Source organism: Myotis nattereri (genome assembly GCF_964212035.1).
Source record: "Myotis nattereri genome assembly, chromosome: 16".
Lineage (NCBI taxonomy): Eukaryota > Metazoa > Chordata > Mammalia > Chiroptera > Vespertilionidae > Myotis > Myotis nattereri.
Genome location: NC_138091.1, coordinates 32523645 through 32546742, shown reverse-complemented (window position 1 = coordinate 32546742; position 23098 = coordinate 32523645). Strand labels below are relative to the sequence as shown.

General features: G+C 40.6%; 1 protein-coding gene across 2 annotated transcripts in view; it reads right to left on the bottom strand.

The window, feature by feature from the left end:
- Positions 1–23098, bottom strand: part of RAD51C (RAD51 paralog C) — a gene marked incomplete at its 3' end in the record, with an annotated part of 36096 nt that overhangs the window by 11638 nt on the left and 1360 nt on the right. For both annotated transcript variants that reach the window (XM_081109991.1, XM_081109990.1), the window contains exons 2-5: positions 20464–20713; positions 17721–17887; positions 10294–10427; positions 4831–4962 (exon numbers count right to left, since the gene is read on the bottom strand). In XM_081109991.1, coding sequence (XP_080966117.1) covers positions 4831–4962; positions 10294–10427; positions 17721–17887; positions 20464–20713 — 683 coding nt within the window. The remainder of the gene's footprint in view (positions 1–4830; positions 4963–10293; positions 10428–17720; positions 17888–20463; positions 20714–23098) is intronic.

The window sequence follows — 23098 nt, the reverse complement described above, 5'->3', positions numbered from 1 at the left end:
ATAAATGCGAGAATCAGGAAAATCCAAGCTTTTAAATTTAAGTTTTGTATAAGCCAATAGGAACAACCAGTCCAACAGCAGTAATAAACTTTTGAGTACCTAATACATGCCAGAAACCATGCTAAGTGCTTTACCTTCATTATCATATCTAATCTCCACAACTACTCTATGAATGAGGTATTATTATTATTCCAATTTAACTCATAATAAATCAAAAGCTTAGAAAGATTGAGTCTGTGCTCTTTAGCACTGTGGCCTCTCTGGAATATATTTATTCAAAAGAATATAAAGTTCTTAATAACTCAATGCTTCCATTTCTAGGGAAGAAATAAATATAGAATTATGATTTATGATTTTACAGAAATAAAAAAGAAACCAAGGCAAAGAATTATGAGAAGAGACCTAAAGTCAAAGAATGTACAGTAAAAGTAGAAGAACTGCAGGAAAATAAAACACAGTAATCAGATCAAATGACCCCAAATTGTGACAATGCTAGTCTACTAATAATAGATACAGATGGCCAAAACCGGTTTGGCTCAGTGGATAGAGCGTCGGCCTGCGGACTGAAAGGTCCCGGGTTCGATTCCGGTCAAGGGCATGTGCCTTGGTTGCGGGCACATCCCCAGTGGGAGATGTGCAGGAGGCAGCTGGTCGATGTTTCTCTCTCATCGATGTTTCTAACTCTCTATCTCTCTCTCTTCCTCTCTGTGAAGAATCAATAAAATATATTTAAAAAAAAAAATAGATACAGATGTACGTTAGTCACAGATGGCACTAAAGACTAAAAATATTGCTAATTCTTTTGGATTAAATAGTGGCCTATAGAAAAAAATCCCATGTTATGAAAGTAGTAGCTTTATAGTAGAGAAAATGAACGTGTTTGAGGATGATTTAGTACAGTAAAAATCAGATTATCTGGCATATTTTTATCCAAAATTCTCCAAAAATGGTTATTTTAAATATTCTTCCAATACAGGTCTTCCCTCTAGATATAAGATTGATACTACTGCAAGCTGAAACTGATACAGAACTTCTAAAAGGACTCTTGCCTGGCCAGCATGGCTCAGTGGTTGAGCATTGACAGATGAACCGAGAGGTCATGGTTCATTTCCTGGTCAGGGCACATGCCCGGGTTGCAGGCTTGATCCCCAGTGTGGGGCATGTAAGAGCAGCTGATCAATGATTCTTTCTCATCATTGATGTTTCTATCTCTCTCTCCCTCTCCCTTCCTCTCTGAAATCAATAAAAATATATTTAAAAAATTAAAAAATAAAAGGGCTCTCTCCACATCAGCATGGCAAAGACTTAAAAGACTCAAAATTGGTAAAGATGTGGAAAAACAAGAATTCCCATTCATTGCTGAAGACAACATACTTTGGAACACGTTTTCTGAGGATAATCCTATCTAATAAAAGACAAACAGGGTAACTGACCGTACCTTCGCTACACTTCCCATTGGCTAATCAGGGCGATATGCAAATTAACTGCCAAGAAAGATGGCGGTTAATTTGCATACGTAGGCGCAATGATGGGAGGTGAAAGGGGAAGGACGGAAGAACGGTGATCGGAAACCCAGGCGGCAGGCAAGAGCTGGGTGGCAGCCGCCTTTGCCCTGCCCCCTGGCCCTGGATCAGAGAACCGGGGCCACCTTTGCCCGCCCCCCAGCCAGTGATTGTGATCAGAAAGCTGGGCCGCAGGCAAGGCAGCACCCCAGGACCCAGGAGACACCTTACCTGCGGCCATGATCTTGATTGGAAAGCCAGGCCAGAGGCAAGGCAGCCCCCTGGAACCCAGGAGCCCGCGAGGTCTGCAGGTGAAGCAGCGATCAAGCTATGAGGGGGAGGGTGGGGGGCGGAAGGAGCTACTAGAGCAGCTCTGGCCAGAGACTGAAGACTCCCGCCGGAGCAAGGAGCAAAAACTGAAGGCTCCAGCCACAGCAAAGACTGTGTCCAGAGCGAAGATGGAAGGCGGTGGCCAGAGTGAAGGTTTGGGTCCCGGGTGCCAGAGGAAAACTGGTGCCGGCAGCCAGGGGAAGGGAAAGCCTGTTGCACAAATCTTTTCGTGCAACAGGCCTCTAGTCTGTATATAAAAGCCTAAGCGACCAGCCGACCAGCCAACTAGCTGACTGGCCGACCAACAAGTAGCTATGATGCACACTGATCACCAGGGGGCAGATGCTCAACGCAGGAGCTGTCGAGCTGCATTCACTTGGGAGCTGCGGTTCTCAGGTGATGCGCTGGAACCAGACAGGAAGGAGTCCGATTCCGGAGTGTGTCACCGAGAACCACCTTCTCACAATCTGAGACCCCTCGGGATGTCGGAGAGCCAGTTTTGGCCCGATCCCCACAGGCCAGGCCGAGGGACCCCTCCAGTGCACAAATCCGTGCACCAGGCCTCTAGTTTGATAATATATAACAAAATGTTTTAAACAGATATTCCTTTGGCTTAATACTTTCAGAAATAACTGGACGAATGGACAAAGAAGTATATGTAAAGTTGTTGATTGCAGTGTTTTAAATTATGAAAAACTGGAGTCAACTTTAAAGATAATCAATAGGGAAGTGGTTAAAAAAACTTCTACAATCATACAACAAAATACTATGTAGCTAAGGTAAGATAAACTTATATAGTAACTAGAGGCCCAATGCATGACTTTGTGCACCAGTGGGGTCCCTCAGCCTGGCCTGCGAGATTGGGCTGAAACCAGCTCTCCAACATCCCCCGAGGGGTCCCAGATTGCGAGAGGGCGCAGGCCAGGCTGAAGGACCCCACCGGTGAACAACTGGGGCCAGGCAGGAATGTGGGAGGTTGGCCAGCCGAGGAGGGACCACATGGGGGCTCCAGGGCCGTCTCGCTCAGTCCTGATCAGCCAGACCCCAACAGCAAGCTAACCTACCGGTTGGAGTGTCTTCCTCCCGGTGGTCAGTGCACGTCATAGTGACTGGTTGACCAGTCGACTGTCTGCCCCCTGGTGGTCAGTGGACTTCATAGTGAGCGGTTGAGCAGCCTTAGCATATCATTAGCATATTAAACTTTGATTGGTTGAAAGGACACTAGATGACTGGACACTTAGCATATTAGGCTTTTATTATATAGGATATATATGGAAAGATATTTGCAATATATTAAGTGAACAAAATATTGCTTTGCATAATAGCATGCATAATGTGATCTTACTTTAAAACATGTTTATGTATGCATAGAATAAGTTTGGAAAAATATGTACAGCAAACTCAACAATAATCATTTCTGAGTAATAGATAATATAACTATTTACATTTTGATGATTTATAATTTTTTTACAGCAAGCATATAACTTAAAGTTGTAAAATGTATTTATTATCAAAGGTCAGACATGCCTCTATACCTGCTAAGTAAAAAAGAATTTATAACGTAATAGAGTAAAGTATGCCCTTAGCCCCCAAAAAATCTTAGCTCTAGAAATAACCACTGTTAATGTTTTAGTCCTTTCAGTATTTTTCTTCATAGACATAAATGCTCATATATAATTTTTACTTTTCTCAAAAGTGGAATCCATTAAATATATTATTATACAACTTGAATTTTTCACTTAGTCATATATATGGATATCTTGTTTCATGTGAGTTTGCAAATGCTTATATTACTTAAATACTGCATAGTTTTTCATGTTATTTACATTACTTTTAAAATATTTTTTATAATTATTTTTAATATGTCCTTTTTTATTGACCTGAGAAAGGAAGGGAGAGGGAGAGAAACAGAAACATTGATGTGAGAGGGTCACTTTGATTGGCCGCCTCCTGCATGATCAAGCCCAAAACCCACGGATGTGCCCTGACTGGAAATTGAACCAGCTGCGACCACTCGGTGTATGGGACAACACTCAACCAACTGAACCACATCAGCCAGGGTTGCATTATTTTTTTAATCAGAAAAGATAGGATATTTTTGTTAAAAACAAACAAAAACCTAAGGAACTATGGCAACTCATTAGTCTTGAGTGCCCCCTAGTGGGGGTTCTTCATGGATATTAACAGAATGCATAAAATTATGTACAAATTAATGGGAAAAAATAATTCAAAGACGGGATACTATGCTTTTCAGTTTATGGCAAAAAAATCTAATAGCTCAAAAGAAAAGATGTAAGTTTTGAAATTATTTTATCAAGGAATTCTTTATTTACTTATGATGTATTACAGGCATGTGCTAAGGACTCTGGGTAAAGATAAGAAAATCAAGTTAAGCAGTCTGACCTCCCATCTCCCTCACATATAAGTGTGTATATTCGTGTCAGTGGTGGAATAGGGTTGCGGAATGGGAAGTGCTGGCAAACGCAATAAAAAAAAGTTTTTAACTCCTTTTTATCGCTTCACTTTTGAACTTACCTTTACCTTTCTCCTCACATTTCAAATCTAAGAGTTACCTCCACCTCCAAACATCTTGGCTCTTTACAATATGTCATTTTCCTATCCCTCTGAGTCTATGATTATACATTATGTAATAATCAAAGACTCAAATTAAAAGAAAAATGGGAATGTTGGAAGAGCTTACCTAAAACACATCAAGTATATTTAGACAAAGAAAACACTGCAATTACCAAAGTCCATTTTTAAAATATGGCATCTTAATTATGCTTATTCTTTTCCAGGAAAACCAATAAGCAACACTTATGACTGGAATTAATTTTTTATAATAACCAAGCCAAAACAAAACTACATTTAAAACTATGTGTACATTAATATGTCCTTTTTTATTGACCTGAGAAATTCTATTCTGCTACTTGTAGGCATTAATATTTGATACAATCTTCTTAACTATTATAGAATTCTCTTAACTAATTATACTTACAGCTAATCTGTGATTATTTGCAAGGCTGATCATTTGCTGGGCTAGGCCATTTAGTAATCGAGTTCGAAGGGATAAGTCATCAAAGTCATGACGAAAGGGAAAAGCAATACCATCCACTATCACTAATCGAACCTAAATACAGAAGAAATAATGATATTAGGTTTGGTATTAAAAATAAAATTGAAAATAAATAAATAAATAAAATTGATATTAAAAAATCACAGCCCATTGTATAAAAAAAGACCCTTAATGCCCTAGCTGGTTTGGCTCAGTGGATAGAGCGTCGGCCTGCGGACTCAAGGGCCCCAGGTTCGATTCCAGTCAAGGGCATGTACCTTGGTTGCAGGCACATACCCAGTACAGCGTGTGCAGGAGGCAGCTGATCGATGTTTCTCTCTCATAGATGTTTCTAACTCTCTATCCCTCTCCCTTCTTCTCTGTAAAAAATCAATAAAATATATTTTTAAAAAAATAGATATACAGGATTTAATAATTTTAAAAAATTAATTAATTAATTAAAAAAAAACCTTAAAATCCAGTTTTATTCCCAACTTTACAAAGGCTTTATTTTGGATATATCTATTCATCCAATGCTTTTTATTTATTTATTTATTTATTTATTTTAATCCTCACCCGAGGATATTTTTCCATTGATTTTAGAGAGAGTGGAAGAGAGAGGGAAAAACAAAGAGAAATATCGATGTGAGAGAAACACATTGATTGGTTGCCCCCTGAACGCGCCCTGACTAGGACTAGGGCCAGGGCCAGGGCCAGGGCTGGGGAGGAGCCTGCAACAGAGGTACATGCCTTTGACCAAAATCAAACCCAGGACCCTTCAATCCACAGGCCGACCAAACCAGCTAGGACATCCAATGCTTTTTTAAAAAATGTTTGTATTGATTTCAGAAAGGAAGGAAGAGAGAGAGAGAGAAACATCAATGATGAGAGAGAATCATCAATCGGCCACCTACTGCATGCCCCCTACTGAGGAACAAGCCCTCAACCTAACCATGTGCCCTGACTGGGAATCAAATTGTGACCTCCTGGTTCAGGTTGATGTTCAACCAGAGACACCAGCTGGGCCAATTCCTTTTTTTTTTAAATCCTCACCCAAGGATATTTTTATTGATTTTAGAGAGAGGAAGGGAGAGAAGAAAGAAAAAGAGACAGAGACAGAGAGAGAGAGAGAGAGAGAGGAAACATCAATTGGTTGCCTCCTGCAGGCGCCCTGACCAGGACTGAACCCAAAACCTACATATGTGCACTGACTAGGAATTGAACCAGGAACCTCTAAAGTGTATAGGATGCCACTCCAACCAACTGGGCCACCTGGCTAGGGAAATTCATCCAATGCTTTTGTATTAATTACCAGAAGTTAAAATGTACCCTGGTTTGATAATTTATCCACTTAAAAAAGTAATTCAACAAAAAGAAAAAGGAGCACTTACAATTTTCTTATCAGTTGCCATTACACATTGTCTTTTACAGGGGTATTTTATTGACAAAAAGCCCTTTTTAAGTCTTAGTTAAACAAATTTCTCAGTTAAATACATTAGTTTTTACCTTCAGGATTCCTTCATCTCTTCAAATATTAAATTATCACACCTTCTTCAAAAACTTAATGGTATACTTTTCCCCTTTAATTTTAAATATACTATAGGGCAACTAACCACTACAGAATCTATTATAATACAGAATTCAGCATGATGCAATTTGGTCTTAAATTATAATCCCCAAGGTTTACTTACAGATGATAAACATTTTCATGACAGTTTCAGTTTGAATATAATCCAAATAATGGCACCTACAGTGAAGTTAGAGTAAACAAATGAAAAAACTATAAGAGCCCTAACAGGTTTCTAACTCTCTATCCTTCTCCTTTCCTCTCTGTGGAAAATCAATAAAATATATATTTTTTAAAAACTATAAGATATTTTTTCTATCTAATAAGGATTAGGCTAAAGAAGAGGTTTTTGTGAAGTAATGTACAAGCCATTTTTATATCTTTTACTTAGAGTATTCATTTATTCATCCAGCAAATATTTATTGACATCTACTATATGCTAGTCACTGTTACAGACACTGCAGAACAAGTTCTCTTGCAGCTTATGTACTAGTGGAGTAAGAGACAATTAACATACAAACACATACTGAATAAAACAATTTCTGATAATGATAGGAGTTATGAAGACACTAAAACTGAATAAAATGACAAAGAACGAGTAGCTGTTAAGGTAGAGGGAGGCTAACTTAAATTAAATGTGAGGGAAAGCATCATTGAGAAGTCAGGCAACAGAACTGAGTCCTGGATAAGAACCTCTTAGAGGGAAAGACAATCTATGTATAAGGAGTCAGAAGGGCAAAGGATCTAATGCACAACCAAGTTTGGCATGTTTAAGGGTCAGGAAAAAATGTAGTGAGAGGGAATGATAGTAAATTATATCAGGAAGGTACAGTGGTGAGCTAAAGCCAAATCCTATGGGCTAGTAAGCCAAACTAAATTTTCAGAAATTTTGCAAATCAGTAATTAAATACAGCCATTAAAAATAAAACTATATAAATTTTATGAATAAATAAGTCATATAAGTATTTGGATAAAATAAAATACGGCCCTAACCGGTTTGGCTCAGTGGATAGAGCCTCGGCCTGCGGACTCAAGGGTCCCAGGTTCGATTCCGGTCAAGGGCATGTACCTTGGTTGCGGACACGTCCCCAGTGGGGAGTGTGCAGGAGGCAGCTGCAGCTGATCAATGTTTCTCTCTCATCGATGTTTCTGGCTCTCTATCCCTCTCCCTTCCTCTCTGTAAAAAATCAATAAAATATATTTAAAAAATAAATAAATAAAATAAAATACGAATAATAAATACTGAAAAATCACTCCTTCCTATTTTTTTATATTTTACTATTATCTATGCTCTTTAGATCATTTGCACCTATTTTATCTTTATAGTGGAAATACTACATAGTGATGTGCTACAATACAGCGTTTCTTCTCTACTCTACATTCAGTAAGCTTGAAATCAGCCACCATGGGAGGATTTTCTACATAGAAATCAGCAAATAAATCAGCTACAGATCAGAGCTTGATTTGTCTTGCTGATTGTCTAAACTTTTAATAAAGTAATGGGGAAAATGACAAAATCATATTGATCTTAAAAATATGTTGTGTCTGTACCCTACATTGTGAACTACACAAAAATTGAGGACATATTCTTCTATTAGAAAACTAATGAATTAACTAAGTATTAATTTGATTAGCTCAAATCAACAAAAAAATATTCCACAGGAAAACTCCATATAATTATAGGTTTTGACACCAGGATATTTGCAGGGAGCCCTAAATACCAGGCATCCAAGGACTTTTCTGCTCATGCCAGAGGAGCTGGTAACCTCCAATGGACAAAAAGAATGGAAATTTGTTTTTCCTCTCCACAGTCCAGATTTTACTGAAAGTGGCTAAATTACAGAGATGTGGACCTTCTGCTAAGTGGTAACTATTCACACTGACAGCTTTCCCAAGTTTAGGATGGAAGTTCTTAGAGATGGTTTGGTGAATTTCCTTGATTTCTCAAAAGGGAGAGTATACTGAAGGTAGAAAGCCAATGAATTACAGAATGAGTAGGATAAAACAGGGCTTGTCATTAAACTCATAAAAGCTGAAAGTAAAACATTACCAAGTGGGGCCCTGGTCAGTGTGGCTCAGTTGGTTGGGCACCATCTGGTGCACCAAAAAGTTGCTGGTTCGGTTCCTGGTCGGGGAATATGCCCGCCTGGGTTGCAGGCTCGATCTCCAGTAGGGAGCGTGCAGGAGGCAGCAGATCAATGTTTTCCTCTCACATCTATCTTTCTTTCTCCCTCTCCCTTTCCTTCCCTCCCTCTCTCTAAAAATCAATTTAAAAGTCTTTTAAAAATACATATAACAGTTAATATTGCAATCCTAATACTTAGGATTTATCCCATTAACATACTCACAAATGTACCCCAAGAGATATGTGTAAGGTTATTAACATTGTTAATAATAGCACTAAAAGTCCACCAACGCCGAAGCCGGTTTGGCTCAGTGGATGGAGCATCGGCCTGCGGACTGAAGGGTCCCAGGTTCGATTCCGGTCAAGGGCATGTACCTGGGTTGCGGGCACATCCCCAGTAGGAGATGTACAGGAGGCAGCTGATCAATGTTTCTCTCTCATCGATGTTTCTGACTATCTCTCTCCCTTCCTCTCTGTAAAAAATCAATAAAATATATTAAAAAAAAAAAAAAAAAAAGTCCACCAACAAAGAATTGGTTTAATAAATTAAGGTACCTACCCCACCCCCCAACCATTTTAATTGTGTTAAAATACACATGACAGAAAAATTTACCATCTTAATCATTTTATGTGTACAGTTTAGTGATATTAAATATATTTATAATGTTTTGCATCTCTAGAACTCTTTTCATCTTCTAAAACTAAAACTCTATACCCACTAAACAATAATTCCCATTCTTCTCTTCTCCCTGGGCCCTGGCAACCACCGTTTTACTTTCTGTCTCTATGACTTTGACTACTCCTAATACCTCATAAAAGCATATATAGCTTATTACACTTAGCATAGAGTCCTCAAGATTCATCCATGTTGTAGCATGTGTCAGATTTTCTTTCCTTTTTAAGGCTGAATATATTCCATTGTATGTATGTATGTATGTAGCACATATTGCTTATCTAGTCATCCATCAATGGACACTTGTGTTACTTCCATGTTCTAGCTACTGTAAATAATCCTGCTGTGAACATAAATGTATGATGTATAAATGTCTCTTCAAGACCCTGCTTTCAATTCTTTTGGCTATATACCCAGAAGTGGAATTGCTGTATTATATGGTAGTTCTATTTTCAATTTTTTGAGGAACTCACATACTGTTTTCTACTACAATTATACCATTTTACTTTCCCACCAACAGCAAAAAAGTACCTTCTTAAAATGAAATATGCAGCTGAAAAAAGAATAAGGCCTACCTGTGTGTAATGATACAGAAAGATATGCAAACACTAAGCCAAAATGGAAGGTGCAGAACAATAATACAGAATAATCCCATGAACAAATGTTAAAAATGGGGAACTAGATATTATAAAATGTATAAAAAATTTTGAGAAGACACACAAGAAACTATTAATAGTGGTCAACTTTGGGGAGAGGTACTAGAAGCGATAGCAGAAGGGCAATGTTATTTTTCATTTTATACCACTCTATACAGTTTGTTTGATAGGAGCTATTCTACCATTACTAGAGGTGGAACCTCTTTTTATATTATTTCAATTTCTTACTTTAGGCATAATATTAATATATACATGCTAAATAAATGTAAACATAAATAAATTATAGGGCAAGGAATAAATAAATTTTCTGAATTGGCTTAACCAGACACTTCCTAAGAAATATTAGTTACATTGGTAAATTACATTTCAGTAGCTTGAGCCATACCTTTGAATGTTCTGAAAGGAATTCTGAAAGTAGATAAACTTGTGCCAGTAGCTCTGTGTAGTCATGACAACGAAAATAATAAATATGGGAAAGAATGTTTTCAAGAGTGAAATTCTCCAAAGCCTTTGGGTGCGCTGAAATAAACAACAAAACAATCTTAAAATAATTAGTTACCTGTTTTGATATATTGGTGACTAAAGAAAAACAATACCTTTGAATAACAAAATTCTTCACTGTGAACAAAACTCTCGACTTTATTTGAAAGATGACAAAATTTTAGCAAAATCACTATAAACTATCATTTCATAATTCCTGTCCTCTTCTTTCATCCTTTCCACTGTTTCCTTACATACTAGGCCAGCGATGGTGAACCTTTTGAGCTCGGTGTGTCAGCATTTTGAAAAACCCTAACTTAACTCTGGTGCCATGTCACATATAGAAATTTTTTGATATTTGCTGCCATAGTAAAACAAAGATTTATATTTTTTATATTTATTTTATATATTCATATATTTAAATGCCATTTAACAAAGAAAAATCAACCAAAAAAATGAGTTCGCGTGTCACCTCTGACACGCGTGTCATAGGTTTGCCATCACTGTACTAGGCTATCTAGAAACTGTTTCTACACATATACAACTAGTTTTTAATACCTGTCTTTTCATATTTCTAGTTATTGGCTTCCACTCAATAGAAGTAACATACTGGAATTTCTCTCTCTTGTTTTTTTTTTTTTCATAGGATTACAAACTAACAGTTAAAAGGAAAAATGTTCAAAAGAAGTATTTTCGCCGAAACCGGTTTGGCTCAGTGGATAGAGCGTCGGCCTGTGGACTGAAGGGTCCCAGGTTCGATTCCGGTCAAGGGCATGTACCTGGGTTGCGGGCACATCCCCAGTGGGAGATGTGCAGGAGGCAGCTGATTGATGTTTCTCTCTCATCGATGTTTCTAACTTTCTATCTCTCTCCCTTCCTCTCTGTGAAAAATCAATTAAAAAAAAAAAAAAGAAGTATTTTCCCCGCTTAAATGATATAGTGTAACTTGGTAATTTAAATAGAACCAATGATATAAAATGAAATTCCCTACTTAGATTGGATTTAAAAAATAAGCAGTTTGGAAACCAGAAACACCAATCAGAAAGCATATATGCACCCCTATGTTCATAGCAGCACAATTTACAGCTAAGATATGGAAACAGCCTAAGTGCCCATCAGCAGATGAGTGGATTAGAAAACTGTGGTACATCTACACAATGGAATACTATGCTGCGGTAAAAAAAAAAAAAAAAGGAACTCTTGCCTTTTGCAACAGCGTGGATGGAACTGGAGAGCATTATGCTAAGTGAAATAAGCCAGTCAATGAAGGAAAAATACCACATGATCTCACTCATTCATGGATAATAGAGACCATTATAAACTTTTGAACAATAATAGATACAGAGGCAGAGCTACCTCAAACAGATTGTCAAACTGCAGCGGGAAGGCCGGGGAGGGTTGGGGGGCAGGAGGTAGGGGGGTAAGAGATCAACTAAAGGACTTGGATGCATGCATATAAGCATAACCAGTGGACATAAGACATTGGGGGATAGGGGAGGCTAGGGGACTGTCTAGGGCGGGGGGATAAAATGGACACATATGTAATACCCTTTGTAATACTTTAAGCAATAAATTAAAAAAAAAAAAAAACCTAAAAAAAAAAAATTAAGCTGTCAGAAAGCAAAAAAAGAAAAAGAAAAAAAAGAAAACTGTGGTACAGAAGAAGAACCAAGATGGTAGCATAGGCAAACACCCGTACTTGCTGCTTCTCACAACCACATCAAAATTACAACTAAAAGACAGAACAATTATCATCCAGAACCTCAGGAAAGCTGGCTGAGTGGAAGTTCTACAACTAAAGAGGTAAAGAAGAGAGCGCATTGAGACTGGTAGGAGGTGTGGAGGCACTGAACGGGCTGGCATCCAGGTGCACTGCTTTTTTAATCGGGAGGGAGATACAAACTCCCGCTTGTTCTGAACTCCAGTTCCAGGAGAGACTCAGGGGGACCCAGACACATACAGGGAGAAACTGGACTGTCTGGCATCAGGAGAGGAATGTGAGGGAGGCTTTCTTTCAGACGGAGGTGCAGAGGTGTACGCAGTGGTCACTGTTCTTGACTGGGAGAATCTCCAGTGCAGGGCTGCCTGGCAGCCATTGCTGTTTGCTCTGTCCTGGTGATTCCCTGAGACCCGGCCCACCCAATTTACAACCCCACCCAAACTGTGTGCAGCAGCTTTTGCATATGAATGGCCTGTCCTTTCTCAGCCTAAAACCTGTCAAATAGGCAGCAGCTGGGTCAGGGAGTCCCAAAGCAATCAATCCAGCAGCAGCCTGCCTTGCTACATAGCTGGGTCTCATCTGGGCACTTCCAAACCCAATACAAAGAGGAGGAATCTGCAGATCTCTCTGTAGCTCCTGCTGGGTGACCCCAGGCAGTGGCTGACTTTGCACATCCTTGGAGATCCAAGAGCCAGTGTAACCAGTGGTTAGTGTGAGACCATACCAGATTACAACTCTTCACATCCATAAGTGACACACTCAACGGACAGACTCAGTGAGCACCAGAGCCCCACTGAAGCAAGTCCTGCCCCATAAGGGTGTCCCCTGCACAGAAGCACTTCCATTGTAGACACAGTTGGTCCTCACAGCCAATTGGCCTGGAAGTCAATTCCTCCCAGTGATACCAACAGCAATCAAGGCTTAACTACAACAAGATTGTGCACGCTGCCCACAAAGGGATGCATCAAGAGTGTCCACCTCAGGTGACTGGAGAGGCTGAGCCACCAGGCCCTATAGGACACCTACCACACAAGGCTACTCTATCAATTCAAGCAGACTAGCAGCTACCCAATACATAGAAACAAACACAGGGAAGCAGCCAAAATGCGGAAACAAAGAAAGATGTCACAAATGAAAGAAATGGATGAAAGCAAAATACTGGATATAGAGTTCAAAACCACAGTCATAAGGTTACTCAAGAATCTTCTAGGAAGAGCACGACGTGGTGGGGGCGGGTGGGGGGAGAGAACCGGACGGCCTTAGCAGCTCCGCCGTGGGCTGCGTCCCGGAGAATAATATAGAGATTCAACAGTAGACTAGAGGATCCAAAGAATCAAGTTAGCCCTACACGGTTTGGCTCAGTGGATAGAGCGTCGGACTGCGGACTGAAAGGTCCAGGTTCGATTCTGGTCAAGGGCATGTACCTTGGTTGTGGGCACATCCCCAGTAGGGAGTGTGCAAGAGGCAGCTGGTCGATGTTTCTTTCTCATCGATGTTTCTAACTCTCTATCCCTCTCCCTTCCTCTCTGTAAAAAATCAATAAAATATATATTTTTTTAAAAAGAATCAAGTCAAAGATTTGAAGTGTGAGGAAGCAAAAAACACCCAACCAGAAGAGCAAAAGGAAAAAAGAATCCAAAACTATGAAGATAGTGTAAGGAGCCTCTGGGACAATTTCAAATGTACCAACGTCCATATTATGGGGGTGCCAGAAAAAGAGAGAGAGCAAGATATTGAAAACCTATTTGAAGAAATAATGACAGAAAACTTCCCCTACCTGGTGAAAGAAATAGACTTACAAGTCCAGGAAGCACAGAGAACCCCAAACAAGAGGAATCCAAAGAGGACCACACCAAGACACATCATAATTAAAATGCCAAGGGCAAAAGACAAAGAGAGAATCTTAAAAGCATAAGAGAAAAACAGTTAGTTACCTACAAAGGAGTACCCATACGACTGTCAGCTGATTTCTCAACAGAAACTATGCAGGCCAGAAGGGAGGGGCAATATTCAAAGCGATGAATAGCAAGAACTTACAACAAAGATTACTCTACCCAGTAAAGCTGTCATTTAGAATTGAAGGTCAGATAAAGAGCTTCACAGATAAGGAAAAGCTAAAGGAGTTCATCGCCACCAAACCAGTATTAAAGGAAATGCTGAAAGGTATTCTTTAAGAAGAGGAAGAAGAAAAAGGTAAAGATAATAAATTATGAATAACAAAGTGACAACAAATACATATCTATCAACAAGTGAATCTAAAAATCAAATGAATAAAAAATCTGATGAACAGAACAAACTGGTGAATGTAATAGAATCAGGGGCAAGGAAAGGGAGCGACTGACAATTCTCGGTGGGGGAAAAGAGGATGTGGGGGGTGAAGGAAGAGATTGGACAAAGAGCGTATACCTATGGACGAGGACAGTGCGGGGACGAGGGCCTGGGGTGGGGTGGGAACCGGGTGGAGGGGAGCTATGGGGGGAAAAGAGGAACATCTGTAATAATTTGAAAAATAAAGATTTTTTTAAAAACCCCAAAAACTGTAGTACGTTTACACAATGGAATACTATGCTGCTATAAAAAAGAAGGGACTTTTACCACTTGCAACAGCATGGATGGAGCTGGAGAGCATTATGGTAAGCGAAATAAGCCAGTCGGAGAAAGATAAGTATCACATGATCTCACTCATATGTGGGATATAATGATCAACATAAACTGATGAACAAAAATAGATCCAGAGACAAGGTAGCACTAAACACACCACCCAACCTCAGAGAGAAGGCAGGGGAGGGGAGGGTTAGAGATTAACCGAAGGACTTGTATGCATGCATATTAGCATAACCAATGGACACAGACACTGGGGTGGTGGGGGCTTTCCCTTGGGAGTGGGAGTGGCTGGGGAGGAGGGTCAATCGTGGGGAAAAAAGGAGACATGTAATACTTTAAACAATAAAAAAAAGGAAAAGAAAAAATAAATAAGCAGTTTGGATTTGTACATATTTCAGAGAAAAACCACTTAAAAAGTGTTGCATTTTAAAATGTACTTACGTTTTAACATTGAAAAATAAACCCCAAGAAATTAAATTTCAGAAAACATTACCTATTACAAATACATTAAATTTTCACTTGATTTTTATTATTGTTGTTTTGTGTGATTTTTTTGTCTTCTTTTTCTTCTTCTTAAATTGATTTTTAGAGAGAGAAGAGAGAGGGGGAGTGAGAGAGAGAAAGACATCAATAGGCTGCCTCCTGCAAGTCCCCCACCAAGGATTGAGCCTGCAACCTGGGCATGTGCCCTGACAGGGAGGTGCATAAAAGAACACTCAACCAACTAGCCACTGCCGGGAGCCGGTCCATCCTTGCTGTTTCAAGGGACCTGGCATATATAGCATACTGTTCTTAATATGTTTGCTCCCCTTAGCGCTGTGTGTTTTAACCAAGGTCACCTCTCCGAGAAAGGTTGTTTCCCCAGGTAGGAATTTTTCCCTGAAGTTAGGGAGGGAATAAAACCCCTCAACTAAGTGCCAGGCGGGTAATTAATCACTTTAACTATGAACAATCATGCTTAAGCTACATAATCTTTACTCCCTGGAATGGAGATAAGAAACGCCCTAACCTTTGTAATAGAGATTGACAGGATTAAAATCAACTGGTATAAATACAGATGTAATAAGACAGCAAGACACAGAACTTAGGAGACAGAAAGAAGACAGCACCTACACAGAACCTACAGACAGAAGAACTTCGCTGGAGAGAACATGGCAAAAGATCCTGGACTGAACCTGACTACAGAAATTGGCAAGAGAACCTGACTAGAACCTGGTGACTGAACTTGGCTGGAGAACCTGGACAGAACCTGGCTGGAGAACCTAGCGAGGGAACATGGCTACAGAACCTGGCTGGAGAATCTGGAGAACCTGGCTGGAGAACCTAGCAAGAGAACATGGACACAGAACCTGGCTGGAGATCCTAGCCAGAACTTCGCTGGAGATCCAGACCAGAACTTGGCAGGAGACCCTGACAAGAGAACCCGGCTATGATGATCAACTGAACGCTGCCTCCGTGTCATTCCTTCTTCGCCGACTCCGTCCACACCTTTGGGGACCCCTGGACCCGCTGGGGTTGGACCCCGGCAAGCCACAACAGCCAGGGCCAAGTATACATTTTAAAAGTTCATTTTTAACCAAAAAAATGATACCTTAATCATATACCACTCATTAAAAACTTTATATCCCAGTTTTATACCAATAATATTTAGAATAAGATTTTAAGACACTATTACAGCCCTGGTGGGGTGACTCCATTGGTTGGAGTATCATCCCCTACACCAAAAAGTTAGACTCCGAATCAGGGAAGGTACCTAGGTGTCAGGTTCGATCCCCAGTTGGGGTGTATACAGGAGGCAGCTAATCAATGTTTCTCTCTCACATCAATGTTTCTCTCTCTTTCTCTTCATATCCTCAGATGATAATAAAACAAAACAAAACACTATTACAAATATACATTGTGTCTATGGCCATGCCACCCTGAATACACCCCTTCTTATCTGATGTCACAAATATTCATTGTGACATGGGTAGCTTTAAGGACTTTCAGCAGATATACTGGTCATTAGTTAAAGAGGACACCCAGCACTTCCATTAAAATAAAAATATACAGCCCGGCTGGCGTGGCTCAGTGGTTGAGCATCCATCTACGAACCAGGAGGTCATGGTTCGATTCCCAGTCAGGGCACATGCCAGGGTTGCAGGCTCGATTCCCAGTGTGGGGTGTGCAGGAGGCAGCTGATCAATGAATCTCTCTTATCATTGATGTTTCAAACTCTCTCTCCATCTCCCTTCATCTCTGAAATCAATAAAAATATATATATATTTTAAAATCCTGTTGATTACAAACATTTAAAGGAAATACAAGCATATATGAAAAGCATTGTTTTTTGAAACATCTAGAGAAAAAACTAAAGACTGTACATCCAAAGAATAAGATAAAACAAAGCAAATTTTTTAAAAAGTCAAACCAGAAACCATTTAATTTTATAAGAAACTGAAAGGACGTGAACTTGAATATAAATTACCTTTACATTTTTAAAAAAACTTCCTTTGCACATAATAAGTACAAAAAACTTCCAAACACTTTAGCAATACAGTTAACATAGTCATGAAGTCATTTACATACTACTCATAGCCCCATAGGTCAATCAGCTTAATGTTCCAAATACTTCCAAACATAGTTTTTGTTTTTGGAAAAAACAGTATGAAAGTCAAAACACTAAATGCACTGAATATAGTGAGTGCGTTGAGACAATACTTATAGTAAAGTTCCAACAAAATTAGTTTACCCCTGGCAGGTCAAAGTATGATTTGAAATCATACACTGAAATACATACACAAATTTTGCCTTAGAGCTCCTGCAGTGAGGGCCATAAAAGGGGAAGAACAGGCCAATTCAGATTGTGGCATTTCTAATTTTTAAGAAGGCTATGAGAATTTAACACCAGTACATTATCAAGTCATTAAGCTTCACTTTCCAAAATGGTCTCTTGCTAAGACTTCAGATGAGTACAAATGCAAATTTCTTTTACTATACAGAAAAAAGAGAATCACTTGCTAACTTACCCTCTTCCATACCTGTTCCTGCTATAAGCTGAAGGTGCTGAATGCAGGCAGTTGCAAGGTCTATCACTCTATCAACCATAAAACTTCCCTCTGTATCAATAAAAACTGCTTCGCCTTCCACTCCTCCAAAACATTCTGGTATCTGCACATCTACTGCCAACTGCATACTATAAAGAGAAAGAAGTCAAACAAATCATTATAATGATCTTCTAACATAGTGTTTTTCAAACTCCAGATCACGAAATGTTTTATAAATGCAAATATACATCCCAGACAAGAGAGATGGCTGCTTCGCCATGGCTCCAAATACAGGATGGGGCTAAAGTAGAATTACAATTGGGAGTACAAGAAAGTTTATTCTTGTATTATTATTTACTAGAGGCTGATGCATGAAATTCGTGTACTCAGGGCGGGGGAGAGGGGTCCCTCAACCCGGCCTGCACCTTCTTGCAGTCAGGAGCCCTGGGGGATGTCTGACTGACGACTTAGCGCTGCAGCAGAGGTGGGAGAGACTCCCACCACTGAGCTCACCAGCATTGAGCTTGGCTTCTGGCTGAGTGGCACTCCCCCTGTGGGAGCGCACTGACCACCAGGGGGCATTGAATGTCTGCCCCCTAGTGGTCAGTGCACATCTAGCGACCAGTCATTCTGCCGTTTGATCAATTTGCATATTAGCCTTTTATTATATACTAGGGGCCCGGTGCACGAAATTCGTGCACTGAGTGGGGGTGGGGGGGAGAGTGTCCCTCAGCCCAGCCTGCCCCCTCTCACATACTGGGAGCCCTCAGGCGTTGACCCCCATCACCCTCCGATCACCTGATCGGCCCCTTGCCCAGGCCTGACGCCTCCGCCAGAGGTGTCAGGCTTGGACAGGGGACCCCCATCTCCCTCTGATCGCTTGCTCCACCCCCCGCCCAAGCCTGACACCTCTGACCCAGGCTTCAGTCCTGGGCAAGGGGACCATCATATCCCCCCAATCCCCGGCTCCGCCCCCCGCCCAGGCCTGATGCCTCGGCCAGAGGAGTTGACCCTCATCACCCTCCGATCACCAATCACCGGATCAGCCCCTTGACCAGGCCTGAGGCCTCCGGCAGAGGTGTCAGGCCTGGGCAGGGGACCCCCAGCTCCCTGCGGTTGCAGGCTCCGCCCCTGCCCAGGCCTAACACCTCTGGCCTAGGTGTCCGGCCCAGGCAGCGGGGACCTGTAGTGGCAGCGGGGGGCGCCGCGATCATGGGCTTCGCTTTAGGCCCAGGCAAGGGACCCCTAGCTCCTGGGACTGCCAGCTTCGACCGTGCCCAGCTCCCATCGCTGGCTCCACCCCTACTTCCTGTTATCACTGGCCAGGGCAGCAAAGGCACCTGATTCTCTGATCATGGCTGGGGGGCAGGGCAAAGGCGGCCCCAGGGCCGCCTTTGCCCTGCCCCCCAGCTCTTAGCTCCCCCCTGGGTTTCAGATCACTGTCAGTGGCAGGGGGCTTCTTCCTGCTTTCCCTTTCGCCTCCCTGCATTGTGCCTACATATGCAAATTAGTTGCCATCTTGTTGGCAGTTAACTGCCAATCTTAGTTGGCAGTTAATTTGCATAAAGCCCTGATTAGCCAATGAAAATGGTATCGCCGTACGCCAATTACCATTTTTCTCTTTTATTAGTGTAGATATTATTTTCCATACAAACTATTGTAAACCTACTATTTTTATTATTAAAAGTTTTATCTTGTATTATTTATTATACTAGAGCTTATTGCACGAAAAGATTCGTGCAATAGGCCTTCCCTTCCCCTGGCTGCCAGCACAGGTTTTCCTCTGGCACCTGGGACCCAGGCCTTCGGTCCGGCTGGAGGCGCCTCCAAGCCTCTCATGGCTCCAGCAGCCGGAGCCGCCTTCAGTCCTCGCTCCGCCGCTTCACGCCTATGTATGCAAATTAACCACCATCGTTGTTGGTGGTTAATTTGCATATCTCGCTGATTAGCCAATGGGAGGCGTAGAGAAGGTAAGGTCAATTTCAATCTTTGTCTATTATTAGATAGGATTATTTTCCATAAAAACTACTGTGAGCCCCACCCTGTATATGTGAATCAATTGATTCTTGGATTAGGAAAAGGGTGTGCCCATAAAATCATGATTAAGGAATTTTAGTGGTTTTTTAGGCCTCTGGAAATGGAACCCTTTCTTACTATATATAAATCTACTTTTTTAAGTCTCAGATTTTTTTTTTAAGTAAGTTTTTATTGATTTTGAGAGAGAAGGACAGAGATAAAAACATTGATGAGAAAGGAACTTCATTGATCGGGTGCCTCCTGCATGCACCCCCACTGGGGATGGAGCCCACAACCTGGGCATATGTCCTGACCAGGAATCCAACTGGCAATTTCTTGGTTCCTAAGTCGATGCTCAACCACTGAGCCACAGCGACCAGGCTCCACTTTCAAATGTTTGATTTTCAAATATATTCTCTGGAATTAATTATGTAATAAAGTAGAAGACTGCTTTCTTATCCTAATGACAACATAACAGTGTTGTAAAAGAAACACTTTTTGTATCAAAAGAAACATATCAATTTATCAAAATGGAATGCTAAAGTAACACAAATATTAAGTTGGTTTTTGTTTGATGCATGTACGCAAACACAAAAATTTGTGAATACATACATTTCTTTTTCGGTCTGACTATAGACCCATAGCACAATACTCTATTACTTACATAAAATGTTAAGCCCACCCTTAAGAAGGGAACATTTTAGTTTACCATAACTGTGTTTTTCCAACACCTGGTGCACCACAAATTTCTGTTGTTTTGGTTAAGGGTACTCCACCCCCAAGAATATTATCGAGTGCTGAACAGAAGGTAATTATAAAGTTCTGGGTATGCTCCTGCTCAAGAAGATCCAATGCTGTACATTTCTTGCCTGACTCAGCATGTCTTGGTTTATCTGTGAGACACTCTCTTCTTATAATCTGCAGAGCTTCTAAGGCTTCCTCTTTAGATATCCCAACTTCTGAAAGTAGAGTAAGAAAAAACACACAGATTTTTGAGAGATTTGAAACAGTGTATTATGCTACTTGGTTTTCTTTATTAATTTTAATTTTTAGGTAGCAAGAGTGATGCCAAGAATAGAGAATCATAAAAATGTAACATTCTGCCCTGACTGGTTTGGTTCAGTGGATAGAGCGTCGGCCTGTGGACTGAAGGGTCCCGGGTTCAATTCCAGTCAAGGGCATGTACCTTGGTTGCGGGCACACCCCCAGTGGGGGTTGTGCAAGGAGGCAGCTGGTCGATGTTTCTCTCTCACCGATGTTTCTAACTCTCTATCTCTCTCCCTTCCTCTGTAAAAAATGAATAAAATATATTTTTATTCATTGAGCCTGCAACCCGGGCATGTGCCTTTGACTGGAATCGAACCCAGGATCTTTCCGTTCACAGGACGGTGCTCTCTCTATTCATTGAGCCAAAGCAGCTAGGGCCATTAAAAAATGTAACATTTGCCGGACTGGTTTGGCTCAGTGGATAGAGCATCGGCCTGCGGACTCAGGGGTCCCAGGTTCGATTCTGGTCAAGGGCATGTACTTTGGTTGCGGGCACGTTCCCACTGGGGGGCGTGCAGGAGGCAGCTGATTGATCTTTCTCCGTTGATGTTTCTGGCTCTCTATCCCTCTCCCTTCTTCTCTATAAAAAATCAATAAAATATATTTAAAAAATAAATAAATAAAATAAAATAAAAAATAAAAAATGTAACATTCCATGAACTATTTAACCTTTCAAGTTAATAAATGGATTGATGTTTTCTCAGTCCTCACATACTTAAAAAATTTATTACCTCAGAAACAGAATTGAGCCCTGGCTGATTTGGCTCAGTGGTGAGAACACTGGCCTAGGAACTGAAAGGATCCTGGGTTTGATTCCTGGTCAGGGCACACGCCCAGGTTGCAGGCTCCGTCCCCAGTGGGGGATGTGCAGGAGGCAGCCGATCCATGATTCTCTCTCATCATTGATGTTTCTATCTTTCTCTCCCTCTCCCTTCCTCTCTGAAATCAATTAAAAATATATATATTAAAATAAAATAACAGAATTGAAAAAACTTAAACCTCTAAAGCATTTCTAAGTATCTACAAAATTTCTCAGGACATAGAAATAAAATGTACTAGCAGTCAATCCTTTTATCTCATTTGGTCTTATGAAGCCATAATTATCTTACTCTCATAAGTATACAAATCATTTTTTCAGAAGAAAGTTAAAATGGCCTCCTTAATTGCCTAAAACAAAAATCAACTTTAACAGAAGTGCATGGCCCTAGCTGCTTTGGCTCAATGAATAGAGAGAGCACCGGCCTGTGAACAGAAAGGTCCTGGGTTCGATTCCAGTCAAAGGCACATGCCCGGGTTGCAGGCTCAGTCTCCAGTGGGGGACATGCAGGAGGCAGCCAATCAATGATTCTCTCTCATCACTGATTTTTTTTCTCTCTCTCTCTCCCTCTCCCTTCCTTTCTGAAATCAATAAAAATATATTATAAAAATAAAAGAAGTGCATGTGGCCCTGGCCGGTATGACTCAATTGCTTGAAGTGTCCTCCCGCACACTAAAAGGTGTTAGATTCAACCTCTGGTCCAAGTACGTACAAGAGGCAACTGATCAATATTTCTTTCACATCAATGTTTCTCTCTTTCTCTCCCTTCCTCTCTAAAATCAATTTTAAAAAAAAAAGAATTTGCTTTAAAAAAGATGCATGTTTTATTCATAATAAAAACTTTTCATGGGAACACTGGCATGAAAAATTCATGTATCATTCTATTTAATGAGTAACAATTTTATGCACAAATACCTTAAACAATATACTTACACTTTCCTTAACTACACAATTTCATTCCTGTCTGATAATATGGCCTAAGAAGATAAAACAGTAATTACAAAACAGGCGGCTGCCCTGGCCGATGTGGCTCAGACGGCCAGCCGTCATTCCCTGCAAGGAAGGTTAGTGCCTAACTTGTGGGCTCAATCCCTGGTAGAGGGTGTGCAGGAGACAGCAGATCGATGTTTCTCTCTCATCAATGTTTTTCTCTCCCTTCCTCTCTAAAATCAATAAAAACATATTTATAAAACAAACAAACAAACAAGCGGAGGGGAGAAATAATTGTGAGGACATCACTTAAGAGTTTGATATATCAGTGCTTGATTTGGTAAGGATATAAAATATACATTTGGTGCTAACGAAACACAACAATGATAAGGCAAGGAAAATCCTATCCAATTTAAGAGCTTGGACTCTGGAGTCAAATTACTTGGGTCTGTGAAGCCTGGCCGCACCACTATGTAGTCGCCGTGTTTGGGCAAGTTACCTTTTTGCATCTCAGATTTTTTTTCTTCTACAAAATGGGTATGAGACAATA